Genomic DNA, 21,221 nt, shown 5'->3' with positions numbered 1-21,221 from the left:
AAGGGAGTTTCCCTGGGGTGTGGCCTGTACCACCTTTTATCTCTCAAGAGATAAAAGGAAGCAAGCAGAGAGTTGGGGACCTCATACCACCAAGAAATCAGCACCAGGAGAAGAGCACATCCTTTGGACCAGGGGTCCCTGCACCTGAGAAGCTCCTCAATCGTGGGAAGAATGAGGACAAGGACCTTCCTCCAGAGCCAGCAGAGGGAGAAAGCCTTCCCCTAGAGCTGATGCCTTGAATTTGGACATTTAACCTACTAGACTGAGGAAATAAATTTCTCTTTGTTAAAGCCATCCACTTGTGGTATTCCTGTAATGGCAGCACTAGATGACTAAGACATTAACTTTATATAAAAAGGGAAGAGGACTCAGATAAGTAAAACACTACTGAAGAACAAGGATAAAGTAGGAGGACTTGAACTACCAGACCAAAGAAACTACTATACGGCTGCGGTAGTCAAAACAGCCTGATACTGGTACAATGACAGATACATTAACCAAGAGTACCGAACTGAGAACCCAGATGCAAATCCATCCACCTATGGTCACCTGAACTTCGACAAAGGCCCAAAGTCTATCAAATGGGGAAAAGACAGTCTTTCTAAGTAGTGATGCTGGAAAACTCAACGTCCGTCTGCAAAAAAATGAAACAAGGCCCATACCTCACACCATACACAAAAACTAATTCAAAATGGATCAAAGACCAAAAAGTAAAACCAGAAACTATAAAGATCGTAGAAGAAAAAATAGTGTCAATGTTGGAGGGCTTAATACGCAGCATTAATGGTATAGAAACCATAACTAATAGTACACAAACACCAGAAGCTAAGCTAGATAACTGGGATCTTCTAAAAATTAAACACTTATGCTCATCAAAAGACTTCACCAAAAGAGTAAAAAGAGAACCTACAGACTTCGAAAAAATTTTGACTACAACATATCTGATAAGAGTCTAATCTCTAAATTCTACAAGATACTATAACACCTCAACAACAAAAAGACATATGACCCAACTAAAAAATGGGCAAAGGATATGAACAGACACTTCACCGAAGAAGACACTCAGGTGGCTAACAGATACGTGAAGAAATGCTCAGGATGGTTACCTTTTAGAGAAATGCAAATCAAAAGTACAATGAGATGCCATCTTGCCCCTACAAGGCTGGCACTAATCTAATAAACACAAAATTATTAATTTTGGAGAGGTTGGGTAGAGTCTGGAACACTTATACACTGCTGGTGGGAATGTAAAATGGTACAACTACTTTGAAAACGGATTTGGTGCTTCCTTACAAAGCTAGAAATAGAAGTGCCATAAGATCCAGCAATCCCACTCCTTGGAATATATACTACAGAAATAAAAGCAGTCACAGGAATAGATATATGCACACCCACATTGCAGCACTGTTCACGATAGCAAAAACATGGAAACAACCTAGGTGCCCATCGACAGATGAATGCATAAACAAATTATGGTACATACACACAATGAAATACTATGCAATAATAAAGAACAATGATGAATCTGCAAAATATCTCACAACATGGATAAATCTGGAGGGCATTATGCTGAGACAAATTAGCCACAAAAGAACAAATTTTGTATGAGACCAATATTATAAGAACTCAAGAAAAGGTTTAAAAACAGAAGAAAACATTATTTGATGATTACCAGGGCGGGGAGGGAGGAAAATCACTAACTGGATAGTAGACAAAAATCATCTTAGGTGAAGGGGAAAATAACACACATTACCGGGGAAGTCAGCAAAACTAGACTAAAGCAAAAGCTAAGAAGTTTCCTGACCACGACCAAACACTTTGAAGGACAGAGTTGCAAGGGCTGGGGCCTGGGGACCATGGTTTTGGGGGACATCTAGGTCAATTGGCGTAACAAGGTTTATTAATAAAATGTTCCGCATCCCATTTTGGTGAGTGATGTCTGGGGTCTTAAAAGTTTGCGAGGAGCCATCTAAGATGCATCAATGGGTCTGAACCCACTTGGAGTAATACAGAATGAAGAACACTAAAGACACAAGGAAAATATTAGCTGAAGAGACAAAAGGGCCACATTAACCACAGACTCCATCAGCCTGTGATAAGGAGAACTAGATAGTGGCCAGCTACCACCAATAATCACCCTGACAGGGAACACAACAGAGAGTCCCTGATGAAGCTGGAGAGGAGTGCAGAGCAGAACTCAAATTCACATAAAATGACCACACTTAGTGGTCTGACTGAGACTGGAGGAACCTCTGAAGCCATGGCCCCCAGACGCTCTGTTAACCTATAACTAAAACCATTCCCGAAGCCCAACAAAGATTACCCGTTATATACCCATTGTGATCGAGTCGATTCTGACTCATAGAGACCCTATAGGGCAGAGTAGAACTGCCCCGCATGGTTTCCAAGGAGCACCTGGTGGATTCAAACCACTGACCTTTTGGTTAGCAGCCATAGCTCTTAACCACTGTGCTACCAGGGTTTCCAGACAAAGGACAAAGATTAGGCTGGACTATAAAACATAAAATAATACTCGTGAAGAGCGTGCTGCTTAGTTCAATCAGACACACAACAGCAAACGGGCAGCACCTGCCCAGAGGCAGGATGGGGAGGCAGGAGGAGACAGGACCTTGTTGAATGGACACAAGAAACCTGGGGTGAAAAGGAGGAGTGTGCTGTCATATTACAGGGATTGCAACTAATGTCACATAACAATATGTATATAAATATTTTTATGAGAAATTAACTTGAGCTGTAAACTTTCACCCAAAGTGCAATTTAAAAAGCTGGACAAAGGATATGAACAGATACTTCATAAGGCAGACATTCAAGTGGCTAACAGATACATGAGGAAATGCTTGTATTCACTAGCCATTAGAGAAATGCCAATCAAAACCACAATGACATACCATCTCACCCCGACGTTACTGGCACGAATCAAAAAAACAGAAAATAACAAATGTTGGAGTAGTTGCAGGGACATTGGAACTCTTATGCACTGCTGGTGGGGATTGCAAAACAGTACAACTATTTTGGAAAATGATATGGTGCTTCCTTAAAAAGCTAGAAATAGAAATACTGTATGATCCAGCAATCTCACTCCTAGGAATATATCCTAGAGAAATAAGAGCAGTCACACAAATAGACATATGTACACCCATGTTCATTGCAGCATTGTTCACAGTAGCAAAAAGATGGAAACAACCTAGGTGCCCATCAACAAATGAATGGATAAATAAATTATGGGATATTCACACGATGGAATACCCAAAATCGATAAAGAACAGTGATGAATCTGAGAACCATCTCACAACATGGATGAATCTGGAGGGCATTATGCTGGGTGAAATAAGTCAATCACAAAAGGACAAATATTATATGAGACCACTACTATAAAAACTCATGATAAGGTTTACACACAAAAAGAAACAATCTTTGATGTTGACGAGGGAGGTGACGGGTGGGAGGGAAAAACACTAACTAGACAATAGTAAGTGGTAACTGGTGGAGGGTAAGACAGTACACAATACTGGGAAAACCAACACAACATGTCCGAGGCAAGGTCATGGAAGCTCCATAGAAACATCTAAACTCCCTGAGGGACCAAATCACTGGGCTGAGGGCTGTGGGGATCAGAGTCTTTGGGGATATCTAGCTCAATTAGCATAACATAGTTTATAAGGAAAATTTTCTACATTCTACTTTGGTGAGTAGCATCTGAGATCTTAAAAGCTTATGAGTGGCCATCTAAGATACTCCACTGGTCTCACCCCATCTGGAGCAAGTGAGAATGAAGAAGGTCAAAGACACTAGGGAAAGATCGCTTCCACCATACTGTGTCCAGCACAACTAGATGGTGCCTGGCTACCACCACTGACTGCTCTGACAGGGATCACAATAGAGCGTCCCAGACAGAGCTGGAGAAAAATTCTAACTCACAAAAAGAGACCAGACTTACTAGTCTGACAGAAACTGGAGAAACCCCGAGAGTATGGCCCCTGGACATCCTATAGCTCAGTAATAAAGTCACTCCTGAGGTTCACCCTTCAGCCAAAATTAGACAGGCCCATAAAACAAAATGAGATTAAATGGGCACACCAGCCCAAGGGCAAGGACAAGAAGGCAGAAGGGGACAGGAAAGTTGGTAATGGGGAACCCAAACCCAAGAAGGGGAGAGTGTTGACATGGCATGGGTTTGGCAACTAATGTCACGAAACAATATGTGTTTAATTGTTTAATCAGAAGCTAGTCATCTCAAGTACAATAAACAAAAATTAAAAAAATAAATTAAATTTCTACTGCCCTTTAATTATATTCCTTCCCAATTAAGGATCGATGTTAATGAGACTACAGATGAAAAGATGAAGCACATGGAATCCAGAAAACTCACTTTGTTTGAATGCCACTTATTTCATATAATGTTCATGTCAACCTGACTGATGACATGAGGCAGTGGGAGCACATCCACTAGTCTTCCTTTTCATCTCAGAACTTGCTACTTCCATATCCTTAATACAAACTGTTTGTCATGATGGTCCAGGTAATACCCACTGGATGGTGCATGTGTTCTTAGTCGTAAAAGAACTGGATGCTTGGCCAAGATGCTATATTTTAGTTCTGGTAGAAGAGACTACCTTGGCTACATGTTGGCTACATACTGGTGCTTATGAACAGGCCTGTAGCTAACTCAAAAGACTAAAATTGAAAATTCTTCACACCCCTTTATGAAACACTGAGGAATTAGGGAAATTCAAGGGATGGTCAAACTGAAAGAAATCTGAGATTATCTAGCACAGCGTTATCCAATAGGACATTCTGCAATGATGGAGATAGCAATATCTTCATTATCTAATACAGTAGTCACTAGCCACATGTAGCTCCTGAGCACTTGAAATGTGGCTAGCACAACTGCAGAACTGAACTGTTAATTCTATTTCATTTAAAAAACTAGTGCACTGGGTTTGGGTCTGGATCATACCGAACAGCACAGATCTATACAGTGTGGCTTAATGAATTTGGAGCTAGAAAAATCCTCAGGTCCAAATCCTGCTCACTGTCATTTATTAGCTATGTAACTTTAGTCATGCTATTTGTTGTCCAAGCCTCAGTTGCCTCATTTGTAAATGTGGATAATACCACTACCTCACAAGGTTGTTGTGATTTGAGAATACATATAAAGCACCTAGCCCAGTGCTCAGTACATATCTGAGTTGATTCCAACTCATAGAGACCCTACAGGACAGAGCAGAACTCCCCATAGGGTTTCCAAGGAGCAGCTGGGGGATTCAAACTGCCAACCTTTCTGGTTAGCCGCCAAGCTCTTAACCACTGTGCCATCAGGGCCCTGCTCAGCACATAGTAGATAGTAAATACATCTAGCTTGTATTATCGAGCCCCTTTTTCAGCTAGTGAAACTGAAGACCCAAAAGGAGAAGTGACCTGTCCACTAGTTGACAACACTGCAAGGAGCCAATTCCAGATTTTCTAAGCTAATTTTTCTCAGAGAAACTAATCCTCTAGATATGTGGTGAATGATAGGCTAATAGACTACTAAAATGCTGTAAAAATCATGTTATACATTTAGAAGAAAATGTACCTTGGTAAAGCCTATTTGCTCCTTCCGGAAATTTTCCAGGGGCTTGATCAGCAAATCACTAGCATTGTGTACCTAGAGAAAAAGAATAAGCACACAAAACAACTTTGAAGTAAACAAGGTTCAGATACAAGATTCCTGCTAAGACAATCTTCTTGCAATATACAACCCTGCAAAGTGTTAACTGGTTTGTTTACTCTCTTTGTTTTTGTTACAGTCTTTTTTCCACATTGGTCTTAGCAAATCAAATGCTTAGAGAAGAAGTGAGAGAAGGAACATTAGGGGCATTTCTCTATAACTTTACTGATAGTCTGGTCTAGATTTTTAATCCAGAAATATCTAGAGTCATGTCTATCACACCTGGGGACCTGCAGTACATGTGGAAAAAAGAAGAATACATGAAAAGGCCAATTGCACCAAGTGCAAACCATTTCATAAGTAGGCAAATAAGTTAGCAGTAACAGCATCAGGATAAATCCCAGTGCTGCCCTGGTGTGTCATAAAGCCAGAACATTTCCTTCAGCATTTGGAGTGTATTATAGCATCATCAAGCACACTGAACCAGGCCTTCAAATTACCTAACTATTGATGCTCAGTAGTTGATGGGTACTAAAAATATGGGCATTGATATGGGGTTCTGGAGATATAAAAACGTTCAATCCAAATTGAACTCCTTGCTCTGTGGGCAGATGAAGTACACAAAGCTCTTGGGAATTTGCATGAGTCCAAGGCAACAAGTGGGGTTTGGTTCCTCAGTGGTGAGTTAATTTCACTAAAATGGAAGGCCTCAGAGAAGGCATCTGAAGGGCTAGCTTTTAAGAACCACTGCATTAATTTCTGATCTATTACAAAACAGGGAAACAACAGACTGGCTTTCCTGTCACATTAGACGTAAAGGATCAAGACAAAACATATTTTCACAACGAAAAGCTAGTGACAGAGCCAGTTTTAACCATTCATGTATTCTCCAGACTAAGAAGCAATTTTAACCTACCACCAAAAAGCATGTCAAGCTGGGTCATTAGTACATATTTTATACAGGTCCTGCAGGCCTCCTGTTTGTGTCCAGGTATGATTCGAGGTTCAGCTAAATGGGCAATGTCCTAACAAGGCACTGCTAACCTTTATGTGAGAACAATCTTGTGATCTCTGACCTCCTAATCCTAATACTCCTAATACTGGTCATACCAGGACTGCCCACACACAACAGGAAATAAAAAACTGGACAAGAACAAACCATTTCTACCTTAGGGTCAGAGTCATCCTCTATATGTCTTCTGACGGCCAGTATTTCTAGGACTGGCCTTCTAAACCCAAGAACAAACCATTTCTACCTTAGGGTCAGAGTCATCCTCTATATGTCTTCTGACGGCCAGTATTTCTAGGACTGGCCTTCTAAACCCTGTTTGCTATAAGCCTAGCTTTATAAAATCAGGTAACCCATCCCTCCCCTTGATGATTCTTCTAAAAACAGACCTCTTGTCTGCCTAGACTTCAAGGCTCTATCTGATTCTCATCTCTTCATCTACTGGATCTATGAAATTTTCGTTATCCCGATTGGTTCTAATCATACTATAACTTACTTCCCAGTGTGACACTTAGGGCCCCCTGTAGCCCTTGGTGTGTTCATTAGCCAATGGCAAGAAAGTCCCTGGATTCATACTTGCAAGATATCCCAGTAGAGGCTTTTCTACAGAAGTCCCTGATACCTACGAAGATTCACTTTGATCTCACATTCAATCACAGCTCAACTAGCAGACTTGGAATAAAAAATAAAGACACTGGTGGCTCTCCTTGATTGGAAACAAGAATTTTTCTGCTGAAAGTATCAGCCCACACACACTACACTTTATTGGACTGTGGTTTATATGCTATCAACTACCTGGAACCAAATGAGTTCACTGGAGTCATTTTTCTTTACTGTTTTGGCAGTTTTCAAATCTGGCCACAAATTCTTTGATAATCCTCCCATTGAGAGGCGATGTCTATGTACCCTATACTTTAATGTGAGTAGGCTTGTTACTGCTTTTACCAATAGAGTACTAAAGAAGTGGCACTATGTGATTTCCAAGGCCTGAAGCTACATTTGGGAGCCCTGAGCCACTTTGTAAGAAGAAGGACTACCCTGAGACTATTAAGCTGGAGAGGCCAAATGTAAACACTCTGGTCAACAGTCACAACTGAGCCCACCCATCCAGTTATCTCTGCCAAGGTACCACACATGTGAGCGAAGCTGTCTTGGACCCTCCAGGTCAACCCATCTGCCAGGTGAATATCACCAATGTAGACGGTAAGAATCACTCAGCTGAGCCCTGCCTGAATTCCTAACCCACAAAAGAGTGAAATGTGATAAAATGATTTTAGTTTATGCCACTAAAAGTTTTGGGGTAGGCTGGATAAAGAACTATAAAAATTATTACCAGTTTCACAAAGGTAACATGAAAAAGTGGTCACCTGGGAAACCCTGAAGAAGTTTGTCTTTGAATAAGAAGGGTACATGCCACTTCCAAGGGAGTAACATGGGCTACTGAATACGCAGGCATCCCCAAGATGGTGCAATGGTCCTGGTTTTTCATGTCCAAGGAAGATTTTCCTACATAAGCAAGTATGCCAGCATTGCCTCACACAGGGTCCAAAGGTCACTGTTTTTAGATGTTTGGCCCCAGTTCAGTCTAGGAAAGTGGTACATGATTCACTGAAATTGGAGACCATAGCTTTCCCTTCGTCAGATTGGCAATATTGCTCCCAGCCCCCTACAACACAGATACTTTGAACTTTTTTCTCTCCTTAACACTCACTGGTTATTGTATTACTTTCTGACAGATCAGAGAGCTAGAGCTGTAGGCAAAGGTTATGTTGAAGATTGACTCTCATTTCATTTTCTTTTATCCTTAAACCTCTTAGAAGTCTAGCAACTACTCAAAAAAACACTTTTGAGCATAATTGGTCTTTAGTCTCCTTTCTGATCACCGCATCTATTTTGGAAGCTCTTGGGGAGGACAGCTGTTACCTGCTGTCTCAGAGTAGAGTCTTCAATATAGGAAGTAACATCCTAAACACATTAGTAAATTTATCTAATCAGGTTTCTATTAGATGAAGTCCAAACTAATACTGGATTAAGGCACTTAGCAGAACAGACAGTATTCAACCCAGTAATGCAAGACTAATCAGGGATCTTTAATGGTTAACCAGTTACCAGAGGGCATTGAGGATGCACTGTTTGAAATATTACGTGCCTCATTAGATGATCCTTGGCAGTTCTCAAAGACAGACCTTGCACATTGCCAACAGAGTCCCCTTGAGATTAAGAAAGGCATCTAGGCATACCCCCTTTCCCTGATCATATAGGAAGTCTGTTATCCACACTTTTAAAGGCCACCTTCTGGGATACTACTACCTCTCCCAGATAGCCATTCTACTATTTAAGAACATCACAGCTGGAATGCTCCTCCTCATATCTTCCCTCCATAGTTCCTGCCACAATTTAAATTCATTTATGGGAACGACTAGATATTTGCAACTGACACATTCTAGGGCTGTGAACTTGCTTCCTGTTATTCCAAAGTTTCTTTTTGCCTCTTCTTTTAGAAAGAATAAAAAGGTGTTTAACACATCCCAAATTATCCAGATTGGGGTAGAGGAGTCCTTTTACCTCAGCTCCAGGAAATGCAAGAAGTTAAATCAAGCAATGAATTCCTGGCATGGTGTGAAAGGCCCCGATGAACCTACCCTTCACAACATTCCTAGAATTAAGTGGTAAATAAGAGGCCAACATTCACGTGATTGAAGAGTTATGGGGAAAAAAGGGCACAATACAATTAAAGACAGAAGAAAAGTAGTCCATCCTGTGGCAGAGAACCAGCAAGAAGAGTGGGAAAAACAACTTCTCAAAAGATGACTCCTACTTCAATATTTTAGAGTTTTGTTATTAGGTAAATAAAAGGGATCAAGAAGCAACTAGGGTTGAAAAGAAGTAAAGCTAAGCTTTCTAGTGGCTTCTGAATGAATTGAGGGTGAATGTGTTTGAGATCAAATTGGCAGCAGTCCACAAATTCTTTGGCCAGAATGTTTAGTAGAGTGAGGACTGGCTAGTGGGCCATTTGCTGGCTCCAGGAAAAACACAAATATTGGTCTCTCTTTAGAAACAAATTTTTAGAAGCAAATTTTGCTATCTTTAGAAGTGAATCTTAAAGCAAGAGAATTCCCAAGGCACACTTCCTCAGCTGAATCTTGAGGAAACCAACAATACTAGAAACAATTTTTTGCCCTTTATCAAACACTTCCATATTCATTATATCATTCAGAGTACTTACAACAACCGTGGGAGGTAGGGGTTATTTTTCTCATTTTATGAATAAGGAAAGGGAGGCCCAGGGAAATAAAGTGATTAGTCTGAAGTCAACAAGTAAGTTAGTGGTATTCTAAGTCTCTAACTGCCCTACCTGCCTTCATTCCTACCTCTCTAGGAGCCTAGATGGGATGTGAGAAGTAGTCTGAGAAGTCAGTACCATACTGTTGAAGCGGAGAAAGATTTCAGATGAAAGAACTCTTGCTATTGGAACAAATGTATTTAGCAAGCATGAGATGCCAACAGTAAGTCAGCTTATGAGAGAAAGTGAAGGCAAACCTCTTTTCTGTCCTCTCCAGAGTTCCCACCTTACCCTTGCACCCCTAATATAAACCAATATTGACCAACGAAAGTACTTTGGCATGGTTTTCCCTTGTAAGTCCCCAGTAGGTCTGGAGTGGGGTCTAAGGATCTGCATTTTTAACAATTTACCAGGGGATACTGATCCTGCTGGTCTGGAGACTATACAAAAAGATCGTTTTTAAAATTTTAAAAGAATTAGATTTTAAATGTAAGGGGAAAAACATTTGCACATAGATTTAAATAAAACAATAGCTGCCAAATATAAATAAAGGCCATATTTGTATTTCTGGAAGCAGAGAAACAAATTCATAAAAAGATAATTCAGAAAGATCACAGTTTTTGTCAACATATTCAACAGCCTAGTTTAATCTCTTCTGAAATCTTTTGTCACTGAAATAAACAGGGATAGGATACCCACGCTAATTTTTCTCTACCTAATACCAAACCTCAGAGTGAGAGCTTGCATAAAAACAGAAATAATAGAGGGTGAATCCAACCAACAAAGACAGGAAAAATCCCCACGATCTCAGCTCCAGGCCCAGTGTTGATGACCTACCATCATCATCCTCTCGTTTTCTACTTCGTTGAGCAATTCAGCAAATTCTTTGAAAGATTCAGCTGGAAGGAGAGAATAAAAAATGAAGCATATTAATCATGTGGCTTGATAGGCAAGTGGACAGAGAGATCTGTGGGACATGAGGTAGGGACCAATGTCCCAAACTCACATGGCCACTTGAGGAAGGTGCCAAATGCTAATGAATGGTTCTTTTTTTGCTAATACCCCTGAGCTCTTTCATATATGATATTTCATTTAACCTTCACAGCTACACTTGGGAGCAGCCAGGGCTTCTCTCTTTTCACAGATAAGCAAACAGATTCGGAGAGGGGGCAATGAGTGTGCTGTGGGAAGGCAGCTCTACTATACCAAGATTTGGGTTCAGGTCCCTGCTCCACTACTCACCAACCTAAACAACTTTATGTCAATCAATTTAGGCTCATCATGATTCAATTTCTTCATTTGTAAAATATTAATAATAGTTACTTCAGAGTAGTTACGGAGATCAAATGAAACAATGGGATGGAAACCGGTTTTATTAAGTGTCATTTTTCTTGGTTTTAGAAGCACTGAGGTTGAGTAAAAAGCACATTCAATTTACCACCTCTGTGACCTTAAGTAAGTTACTCAATCTCTCTGAGGCTCACTTTCCTTTTCTGGAAATAATTCTTATCTCAGTGGGTTGTTTTGATAACTAAGATAATACACGTACAGTTCTCAGCATACATGGTAACCATTCAATCACTTAGTTCTCTTCCTTTCTTTTTGTTCTAAAGCAGTGATTGTCATCCCTGACTACACATTAATTGAGGCCCACTCTCTGCTGTCTAGTCAATTCCAACTCATAGTGACCTTACAGGATCCAGTAGACTTCTCCCATAGGGTTTTCAAGGCTGTAAATCTTTACGGAAGCAGACTGTCACATCTTTTTCCTGCAGAGTGGCTGGTGGGTTTGAAGCATAGACCTGTAGGTTAGCAGCCAAGTGCTTAACCACTGCACTACCAGGGCTGCTTATTAACTGAGGAGCTTAAACAAATACCAGTGCCATACTCCTCCCCAGACCAATTAATCCTGGATTTACCTGCTAAGTGTCAGAAGATTTAATTGGTTTGACCCAATAAAAATGCAGAGCTTGAGTCTAAGTTTAACTATCTGGGAGTATGTTCTTATATTAAAAAAAAATGAATAAAACAAAATTATAACAACAACAAAACTATGCTCTAGTAGTACAAAGAGCAGTAAGACCCACTATTGTACCCTCTGTGACTGATTTTACCAGGGGAATGTGAACATTAGGCCTAAAAACACAAACAAGGTAAATACCTTATTCCACAGTAACACAGGGGACTCACGTGGTCTTGTCCAAACCCTAGTGTGATGCTTCGGGGCCCTGGGAAACAACCACCATTAGCAGCTACCCAGCCCCTGCTCAAAAACCTCAAATGGCATGATGGTGGGGTAACAAACTTGTCCCAGTATGCCTATGACTGCCCCAGTTTTAAAACTGAAAGCCCCACATTCCAAGAAATCTCTCAGCCCTGGGCAAACTGAGGCAGTTCATCACTCTAAATGCCTGGGTGCTCACTCTCTCCTGTGGCAAGCCATTCCCCACTTTCTGGATTTCTCTATTAAAACGTCTTCCTTAATATTAATGTAAAATCCACCTCCCTGTACTCTAGTTATGTTTCTTCTCAGTTTCTTGAAGAAAGAGACCTTTGTGGAATTGTAGATAAGAAAGGCAAGTGGTATTGTAGAAAGACTAATAGACAGGGTATTAGATGATGAGGATTTTTGCTTGGGGAATAGCACAGAGAGACAGAGGGAGCATAACCTCTAGAGAGAGAGACCTGGATTTACAAGCTTATTCTATCATCCTCTCACTATGTGACTTGACCTTTGATCTTCAGTTGCCTCAGTTGTAAATTGGGCATCATGCTATTTATCTGAGAGTGTTTCTGTAAGGATTAAATTAGATGGCAAATGTTGAGTGTCAACACATAAACCAATAAACCCATTGCTGCCAAGTCAGTTCTGACTCATGGCGACCCCATGTGTGTCAGAGTAGATCTGTGCTCCGTAGGGTTTTCTTGGCTGTTCTTTCACATAAAAAAAAAAAAAAATAGACTACCAGGCCTTTATTCTGAGGTGCCTCTGGGTAGACTTGAACTTCCAATTTTTCAGTTAGCAGCAGAATGCACTAACCATTTGCACCACCCAGGGACTCCTGCCAACACACAGCATATGATATATGATAAATGTTAGTCCCTTCTCCCCCATTCCAACTGTCCACTCTTCTAGTCTCAGCTCTGCCACTTACTGGCAGGACAGCTATCAACAAGTCACTTCTACTGACTGGACTTCAATTTATTCATATACAAAAATAGTAAACTAAGCTAAACAATCTTTACTAGCCCTTCAAATTCTAATAAATACTTTTCTAAATTTCCCAACTTTTTACCAGACAGGAAGTATATTCTCAAGTGGTATCTGAACTAAAGAAAACATGTTGAAAGCCTGGAAAAAACCAAATGCTGCCATATTAACATTTTTCTAATTAAAAAAAAATAGATATTCCCCTACTATGGGAACTATAACTAGTCCAGTATTTCCAGTATCAAGGAAACTAACTTCAGGAAATATAGGATACAAGACAATGTATTTCTTCTGAAGATTAAGTTGTTGCAAATACCTGGAAAAGTCACCTTTGCAAAAACTGCAAATGCATTCAAAATTCTTCTTACTCAGAAGAAAAAATTCTGAGTAAGACTCAGAGAGAGTAAGTATGAAAAAAATGAGAATGTTCATTGACCTCCTGCCCCAAAATATTTTATGCTACAAAACAGTGAGAGAACCTTTTCGTTTTTTTTCCTGGCATACTTCAGGCAAGATGAGCTTGCCGCTAAAGGAAATGTGACAAGTATCATTTTGGAACATTTTCAGGAAAAGATTAATTTCCAGAACCGTAAATGTGTCAAGCCCTCCTGCTGAGGTTTATATACATTAGACGAATTAATACTCACAATAACATTGTTAGGTAGGTGCTAATATCCCTAATTAAAAGGGGAGAAAACCAAGGCTTACAGACACTGAGCAACTTGTTCAAGATCACACAGAAAGTAAATATCAGAGCTAGGTTTCATATCCAGGCCTATAGTACTGAAAGAACCAGGGACTTACCACTGGCACACTGCCTAAACTTCTCCTGGTAGAGGTAGTTGATGATTAGATTATTAAATACTAAAGGAATAGATTACAAAACAGAGAAAGTGGGAAGCCAGCAGCCTACCAGCAGCTAGGCTTTTAAAATGAGCCAGACATTATTATTCACGAGAAAATTCCACTATATTAAGGATGTCTCAAAGTGAGTTTTAGCTAAAAAGGTCAAACCTTTTTTTTTTTTTCTCTTTTAATTGAGATATGATTTACATGCCATAAAATGCACTGCTTTTTAGGTGTACAATTCAGTGGTTTTAGTATATTCACAAAGCTGTGTAACCATTACCACTAATTCCAGAACATTTACATCACCCCCAGAAAAAATCATGAATTCTTTAGCAGTCCCTCCCCATTCCCTGCCTCCTGGCCCTTGGCAACGATTAATCTAATTTCTGTCCCTATGGACTTGCCAATTCTAGGCATTTCATATAAATGGAATCATACAGCATGTGGTATTTTGTGCCTGGATTCTTATTCCCTTAGCATAATGTTCTCAAGTTTCATTCATATTGAAGCAAGTACTTCATTCCTTTATATAGCTCAGTAACATTGCAATGTATCGATATACCACATTTTGTGTATCAGTTCATCAGGTGATGGGTATTTGGGTTCTTTCTATTTATTGAAAATTATGAATAATGCTGCCATAAACATTTGTTTACAAGATTTTGTTTGAACACCGGTTTTTAATTCTTTAGGGTATATATGTAGGAATGTAATTGTTGGGTCACATGGTAACTCTATGTTTAATTTTTTTAGGAACTGCCAAAGATGTTTTCCTAATTGGATGCATCATTTTATATGCCAATCAGCTACATATAAGAGTTTGGATTTCTCCATATCCTTGTCAACACTTGTTAACTTCCGTCTTTTTGATCCTGACCATCCTGGTGGGTGTGAAGTAGTGGTATCTCATTGTGGTTTTTATTTACGTTTCCCTAATGACTAATGGGGAACCTTGGTGGCACAACGGTTAAGAGCTTCGCTGCTAACCAAAAGATCAGCAGTTAGAATCAACCAGCCGCTCCACGGAAACCCTATGGCAGTTCTACTCTGTCCTACACAGTTGCTATAGAATCGCTATAAGTCAGAATCGACTCAAAGGCAACGGGTTTGGTTTGCTTTTTTAATGACTAATGATATTTAGCATCTTTTCATGTGTCTATTGGCCATTTGTATGTCTTCTTTGGAGAAATGGTGTTTGAAATCCTTATCCCAGTTTTTAATTGGGTTATTCGTCTTTCCATTGTTGATTTCTAAGAGTACTTTATATATACTGAACACAGATGCCTTGTCACAGATATGATTTGCAAAAAGTTTTTCCCATATGTAGACTGTCTTTTCACTTTCATTATAGTATCCTCTGAAGCATAAACATTTTTATTTTAGTAAAGTCTAAATTACCTATTTTCTTTTTGCCACTTGTCTTTTTGTTGTCATATCTGAGAAACCACTGCCTAATCAAGGTCATGAAGGTTTATATGTTTTATTCTAAGAATTTTATAAATTTAGCTCATACATTATACCTTTGATCTACTTTTTATATTTTTTTAATTGTGCTTCAGGTGAAAGTTTACAGCTCAACTTAATTTCTCATACAAAAATTCATACACATATAGTTTTGTGACATTAGTTGCAATTCCCACAATGTGACACCACACTACCCCTTACCACCCTGTGTTCCCTGTGTCCACTCAAACAGTTCCTGTCCCTTCCTGCTTCTCATCCTGCTTCCAGACAGGAGCCACACATTTGGTCTCATGTATCTGCTTGAACTAAAAGCAGGCTCCTAACATGTATTATTTCTTGTTTTGTAGTCCTGTCTAATCTTTGTCTCAAGAGTGGGTTTCAGGAATGATTTCAGTTCTGGGTTAACAGAGCATCTTAGAGCCATATCTTCAGGGGACCTCTAGTATCTGTCAGACCATTAAGTCTGGCCTTTTTAAATGAATTTGAGTTCTGCTCTACACTTTTCTCAAGCTCCAACTGAGACACCCTGTTGTGTTCTCTGTTAGGATGGTCATTGGTGATAGCTGGGCACCACCTAGTTCTTCTGGTATCAGGCTGGTGGAGTCTCTGGTTTAGTCATTCTTTCTTTCTCTTGGGCTAATATTTTCCTTGCGTCTTTGGTGTTCTTCATTCTCCTTTACTCCAACTGGGATGCGACCAGTTGATGCATTTTAGATAGCCATTCCCAAGCTTTTAAGACCCCAGGCACAACTCACCAAAGTGGGAAGCAGAACATTTTCTAAATCAACTTTCTTATACCAACTGACCTAGATGTCTCCGGAAACTATGGTCCCCAGGCCCCAGTCCCAGCTACTCTGCCCCTCAAAGTATCTGAACATATCCAGGAAACTTCTTAGCTTTTGTTTCAGTCCAGTTGTGCTGAGTTCCCGTGTATTGTGTGCTGCCTTTCCCTTCACTGAAGTTGATCCTTGTCTACTATCTAGGTAGTTAATTCCCTTCCCCCACCCTCAATACCCTCGTAACCATCAAAGAATGCTTTTTTCTGTGTTTAAACCTTTTTTTGAGTTTTTATAATAGCGGTTTCATATTTTTCTTTTTGTAACTGACTGACTTCACGCAGCATAATGCCCTCAAGATTCATCCATGTTGGGAGCTGTTTCATGGATTCATCACTGTTCTTTATGATTGCATAGTATTCCCTTGTGTGTATGTACCATAATTTGTTTATACATTCATCCGTTGATGGGCACCTACGCTGTTTCCACCTTTTTGCTACTGTGAACAATGGTGCAATGAACATGGGTGTGCATGTCTATTCATGTAATGGCTCTTATTTCTCTAGGATATATTCCTAAGAGTGAGATTGCTGGATCGTATGGTAACTCTATTTCTAGCTTTTAAAAAAAAAAACCAAATCATTCTCCAAGGTGCTTGTAGTATTTTACATTCCCACCAGCAGTGCATAAGTGTTCCAGTCTCTCCACAACCTCTCCAACATTTATTATTTTGTGTTTTTTGGATTAGTACCAACCTTGTTGGGGTGAGATGGTATCTCATTGTAGTTTTGATTTGCATTACTCTAAAGGATAATGATCGTATTTCCTCATGTGTCTGTTAGCCACCTGAATGTCTTCTTTGGTGAAGTGTCTGTTAATATTCTTTTCCCAATTTTAAACGGATTGTCCTTTTGTTCTTCAGGTGTTGCAGTGTCTTTTAGATTTCAGAGATTAGACCCTGATCGGATATGCTGTTGGCAAAAATTATATCCCAGTTTATAGGTTCTCTTTTTACTTTTTGTTGAAGTCCTTGGATGAGCATAAGTGTTTGATTTTGAGGAGCTCCCAGTTATTTAGTCTAATACATGGCATAAACAAAGTACAAACCATTATTAGTTACAGTTTGTACTCTGTTTATGCCATGTATTATGGCTCCTAGCATTGTCTCTATTTTTTCTTCCATGATCTTTATCGTTTTAGATTTTAGATTTAGTTCCTTGATACATTTTGAGTTAGTTTTTGTGTATGGTGTGAGGTATGGTTCCTGTTTCATTTTTTTGCAGGTGGATATCCAATTATGCCAGACCATTTGTTAAAGAGACTGTCTTTTCCCCATTTAATGGGCTTGGGGCCTTTGTCAAATATCAACTGCTCATAGGTGGATGGATTTACGTCTGCATTCTCAATTCTGTTCCATTGGTCTATGTATCTGTTGTATCACTACTAGGCTGTTTTGACTACTGTGGCGGTATAATATGTTCTAAAATGAAGTTGTGTGAGGCCTCTCACTTTGTTCTTTGTCTTCAGAAATGTTTTATTAACCAGGGCCTCTTTCCTTTCCATGTGAAGTTGGTGATTTCCTTCTCTATCTCATTAAAAATTGCCATTGGAATTTGGATTGGAATTGCATTTTATCTATAGACTGCTTTAGGTAGAACTGACATTTTCACACTGTTGAGTCTTCCTATCCATGAGCATGGCATGTTTTTCTGCTTGTGTAGGTCTCTTTTGGTTTCTTTCAGTAGTGTCTTATAGTTTTCTTTGTATAAGTCTTTTTTACATCTCTGGTTAGACTTATTCCTAAATACTTACTCTTCTTGAGGATTATTGTAAATGGTATTGATTAGGTGATTTCTTTTTGGAAGTTCTCTTTGTTAGTGTAGAGGAATTCAACTGATTTTTGTATGTTTCACTTGTATCCTGATACTTTGCTGAAATCTTATACCAAGTTCCAGTAGTTTTCTTGTGGATTCTGTGGGGTTCTCTGTGTATAAGATCATATCATCTGCAAATAGGGATACTTTTACCTCTTCCTTACTGGTTTGAATGCGCTTCATTTCTTTTTGTTGCCTTATTGCACTGGCTAGAACCTCCAGAACAATGTTGAATAGGAGTGGTGATAAAGGGCGTCCTTGCCTGGTTCCTGTTGTCACAGGGAACGATCTCAGTCTCTCTCTGTTTACAATGATGTTGGCTGTTGGCTTTGTATAAATGCCATTTATTATGTCGAGGAATTTCCCTTCTATTCCTTTTTTCCTGAGAATTTTATTTTTATTTTAAGGAATAGGTGTTGGACTTTGTCAAATGCTTTTTCTGCATCAACTGATAAGATCATGTGGTTCTTATCTTTTATATATGTGATGGATTATATTGATTTTCTAACGTTGGACCATCCCTGCAAACCAAGTACGAAGCCCACGAGATCATGATGAATTATTTTTTTGATATGTTGTTGAATTCTATTGGCTAGAATTTTGTTGGGGATTTTTGCATCTTTGTTCATGAGGGATAACCAAACTAAAACCAAACCCATTGCCATCGAGTCGATTCTGACTCATAGTGACCCTATAGGACACCGTATAACTGTCCCATAGGATTTCTAAGGAGCGCCTGATGGATTCAAACCACTGACCTTTTGGTTCGCAGCCGTAGTTCTTAACCACTACGCAACCGGGGTTTCTTCATGAAGATACTGGTCTGTAACTTTCTTTTACTGTGGCGTTTTTACTTGGCTTTGGTATCAGGGTTATGCTGGCTTTATAGAATGAGTTTGAGTGTATTCCTTTCTTTCTATGCTTTGAAATATTTTTAGTAGTACTGGTGTTAACCCTTCTCTGAAAGTTTGGTAGAATTCTCCAGTGAAGCCATACAGGCAGGGGCTTTTTTTGGTTGAGAGTTATTTTTATTACCTCTTCAATCTCTTATCTTGCTATGGGCGTATTTAGTTTTTCTAACTTGGTTTGTGTTAGTTTAGGTAGGTAGTGTATTTCTAGTAATTTATCCATTTCCTCTAGGCTCTCAAATTTGTTTGAGTACAATTTTTCATAGTATTCTGTTATGATCCTTTTTTTTTTTCCAGTTGGGTCTGTTCTGACGTAACCCATCCCATTTTTTATTCAGGTTATTTGCTTCCTCTCCTGTTTTTCTTCGGTCAATTTGACCAATGGTTTGTTGATTTTATTGATCTTTACAAAGAACCAAATTTTGGTACTGTTGACTCTTTCAATTGCTTTTCTACTCTCTATTACATGTATTTCTGCCATAATCTTTATTATTTCCTTTCTTCTCATGCCCGAGGGCTTCTTTTGCTGCTCTCTTTCTATTTGTTCGAGTTGTTGGGTTAATGTTTTGATTTTGGCCCTTTCTTATTTTTGGATGTGTGCATTTATTATTATAAGTTGACCTCTAAGCACTGTTTTTGCTGTGTCCCAAAGGTTCTGGTAAGATGTGCTTTCATTCTTATTTGATTCTATGAATTTCTTTATTCCATCCTTGATCTCCTCTATAACTCAGCAGTTTCTGAGCAAGGTGTTGTTCAGTTTCCATGTGTTTGATTTTTTTCCCCTGCTGTTTCTGTTATCGATTTCTACTTTTATGGTCAGAAAAGACACTTTGTAATATTCTGATGTTTTCAATTCTGTGAAGGCTTACTTTGAGGACTAAAATGTGGTCTATCCTGGAGGATGTTCCATGTGTGTTGGAAAAGAAAGTATACTTGGCTTCTATTGGGTGGAGTGTTCTGTATATGTCTATGAGAGCAAGTCAATTGGCTGTGGCATTTAGGGATCTTTCATGTCTTCATTGAGCTTCTTTCTGGGTATTGTATCTTTCATTGAAAGTGGTATGTTGACGTCTCTTACTATTATTGTGGAGCTGTTTGTTTCTTCTCAATTCTGTTAGAGTCTGTTTTATGTATTTTGGAGACCTGTCATTATGTATTTTGGAGACCTGTCATTGGGTGCATATATATTTATTATGGCTACATCCTCCAGGTATACTGACGCTTTAATATATATAGTGCCCTTCCTTATCATTTGTGGTGGATTTTGCTTTAAAGTCTATTTTGTCACAGATTAATATTGCCACTCCTGCTCTTTTTTGGTTGTTGTTTGCTTGGTATATTTTTTTTTCTATCCTTTGAGTTTTAGTTTGTTTTGTGTCTTTGAGTCTAAAGTGTGGCTCTTGTAGGCAGCATATAGACAGATCATGTTTTTTTTTAATCCATTCTGCCACTCTCTCTTTATTTGTCCGTTTAGTCCATTTACATTCAGTGTACCCATTGATGGGTATGAGTTTACTGCTGTCATTTGGATGTATTTGTGTGTGTGTGTGTGTGTGTGTGTGTGGTGTTGACATTTGCTTTGTTCCACTTAATTTTCTGTGCAGAGTTTTTTTCTTTAGGTATTTTCTTTTCATCTTTTTCATTAGTGTTCATTTTGTGTTTGCTGGGTCTTTATGTTTTTCTTCTTTTTTATTTTGATGGGTAGATTTATTAGCTTCCTTTTTGGTTACCTTAAAATTTACCTTCATTTTTGTAAGTTTAAACCAATCTTTTATTTCTTGATATCACCTTAACTCCCTTGCCATATGGAAGTTCTATGACAACACTATTCCCTCTTTTTGTTTTGATGTTGTCATCATTTACGTATTGACATCTGTGTTTCCCTATTTTCAGTCTTTTAGCTTTGATTTGTTTTTGCAACCCCCCTATCTGGGTTAATAACTGATCATTCTGTTGCCAATTTTTTTCCTTCAAGGCTTTATCTATGTCATTACATTGCCTTCTTGCCTGCATGGTTTCTGCTGAATAGTCAGAGCTTAGTCTTAATGGTTTTCCTTTGTAGGTGGCTTTCATTCATCCCTAGACACTCTCAGATACTCTTTGTCTTTGGTTTTGGCAAGTTTGGTTACAATATGTCTTGGTGACTTTCTTTTAGGATCTATCCTGTATGGGGTTT

The 21,221-nt window shown here is 39.1% G+C and overlaps 1 protein-coding gene across 1 annotated transcript in view; it reads right to left on the bottom strand.

Moving 5' to 3' along the window:
* The window catches only part of OPHN1 (oligophrenin 1), a 562,106-nt gene that overhangs the window by 345,226 nt on the left and 195,659 nt on the right, over nt 1-21,221 (bottom strand). The window contains exons 4-5 of the mRNA XM_049872355.1: nt 10,801-10,862; nt 5,597-5,668 (exon numbers count right to left, since the gene is read on the bottom strand). Coding sequence (XP_049728312.1) covers nt 5,597-5,668; nt 10,801-10,862 — 134 coding nt within the window. The remainder of the gene's footprint in view (nt 1-5,596; nt 5,669-10,800; nt 10,863-21,221) is intronic.

This window comes from Elephas maximus, chromosome X (genome assembly GCF_024166365.1).
Source record: "Elephas maximus indicus isolate mEleMax1 chromosome X, mEleMax1 primary haplotype, whole genome shotgun sequence".
Classification (NCBI taxonomy): Eukaryota; Metazoa; Chordata; class Mammalia; order Proboscidea; family Elephantidae; genus Elephas; species Elephas maximus.
The sequence above is the reverse complement of the archived record's forward strand: the minus strand, read 5'-3'. Positions and strand labels throughout refer to the sequence as shown.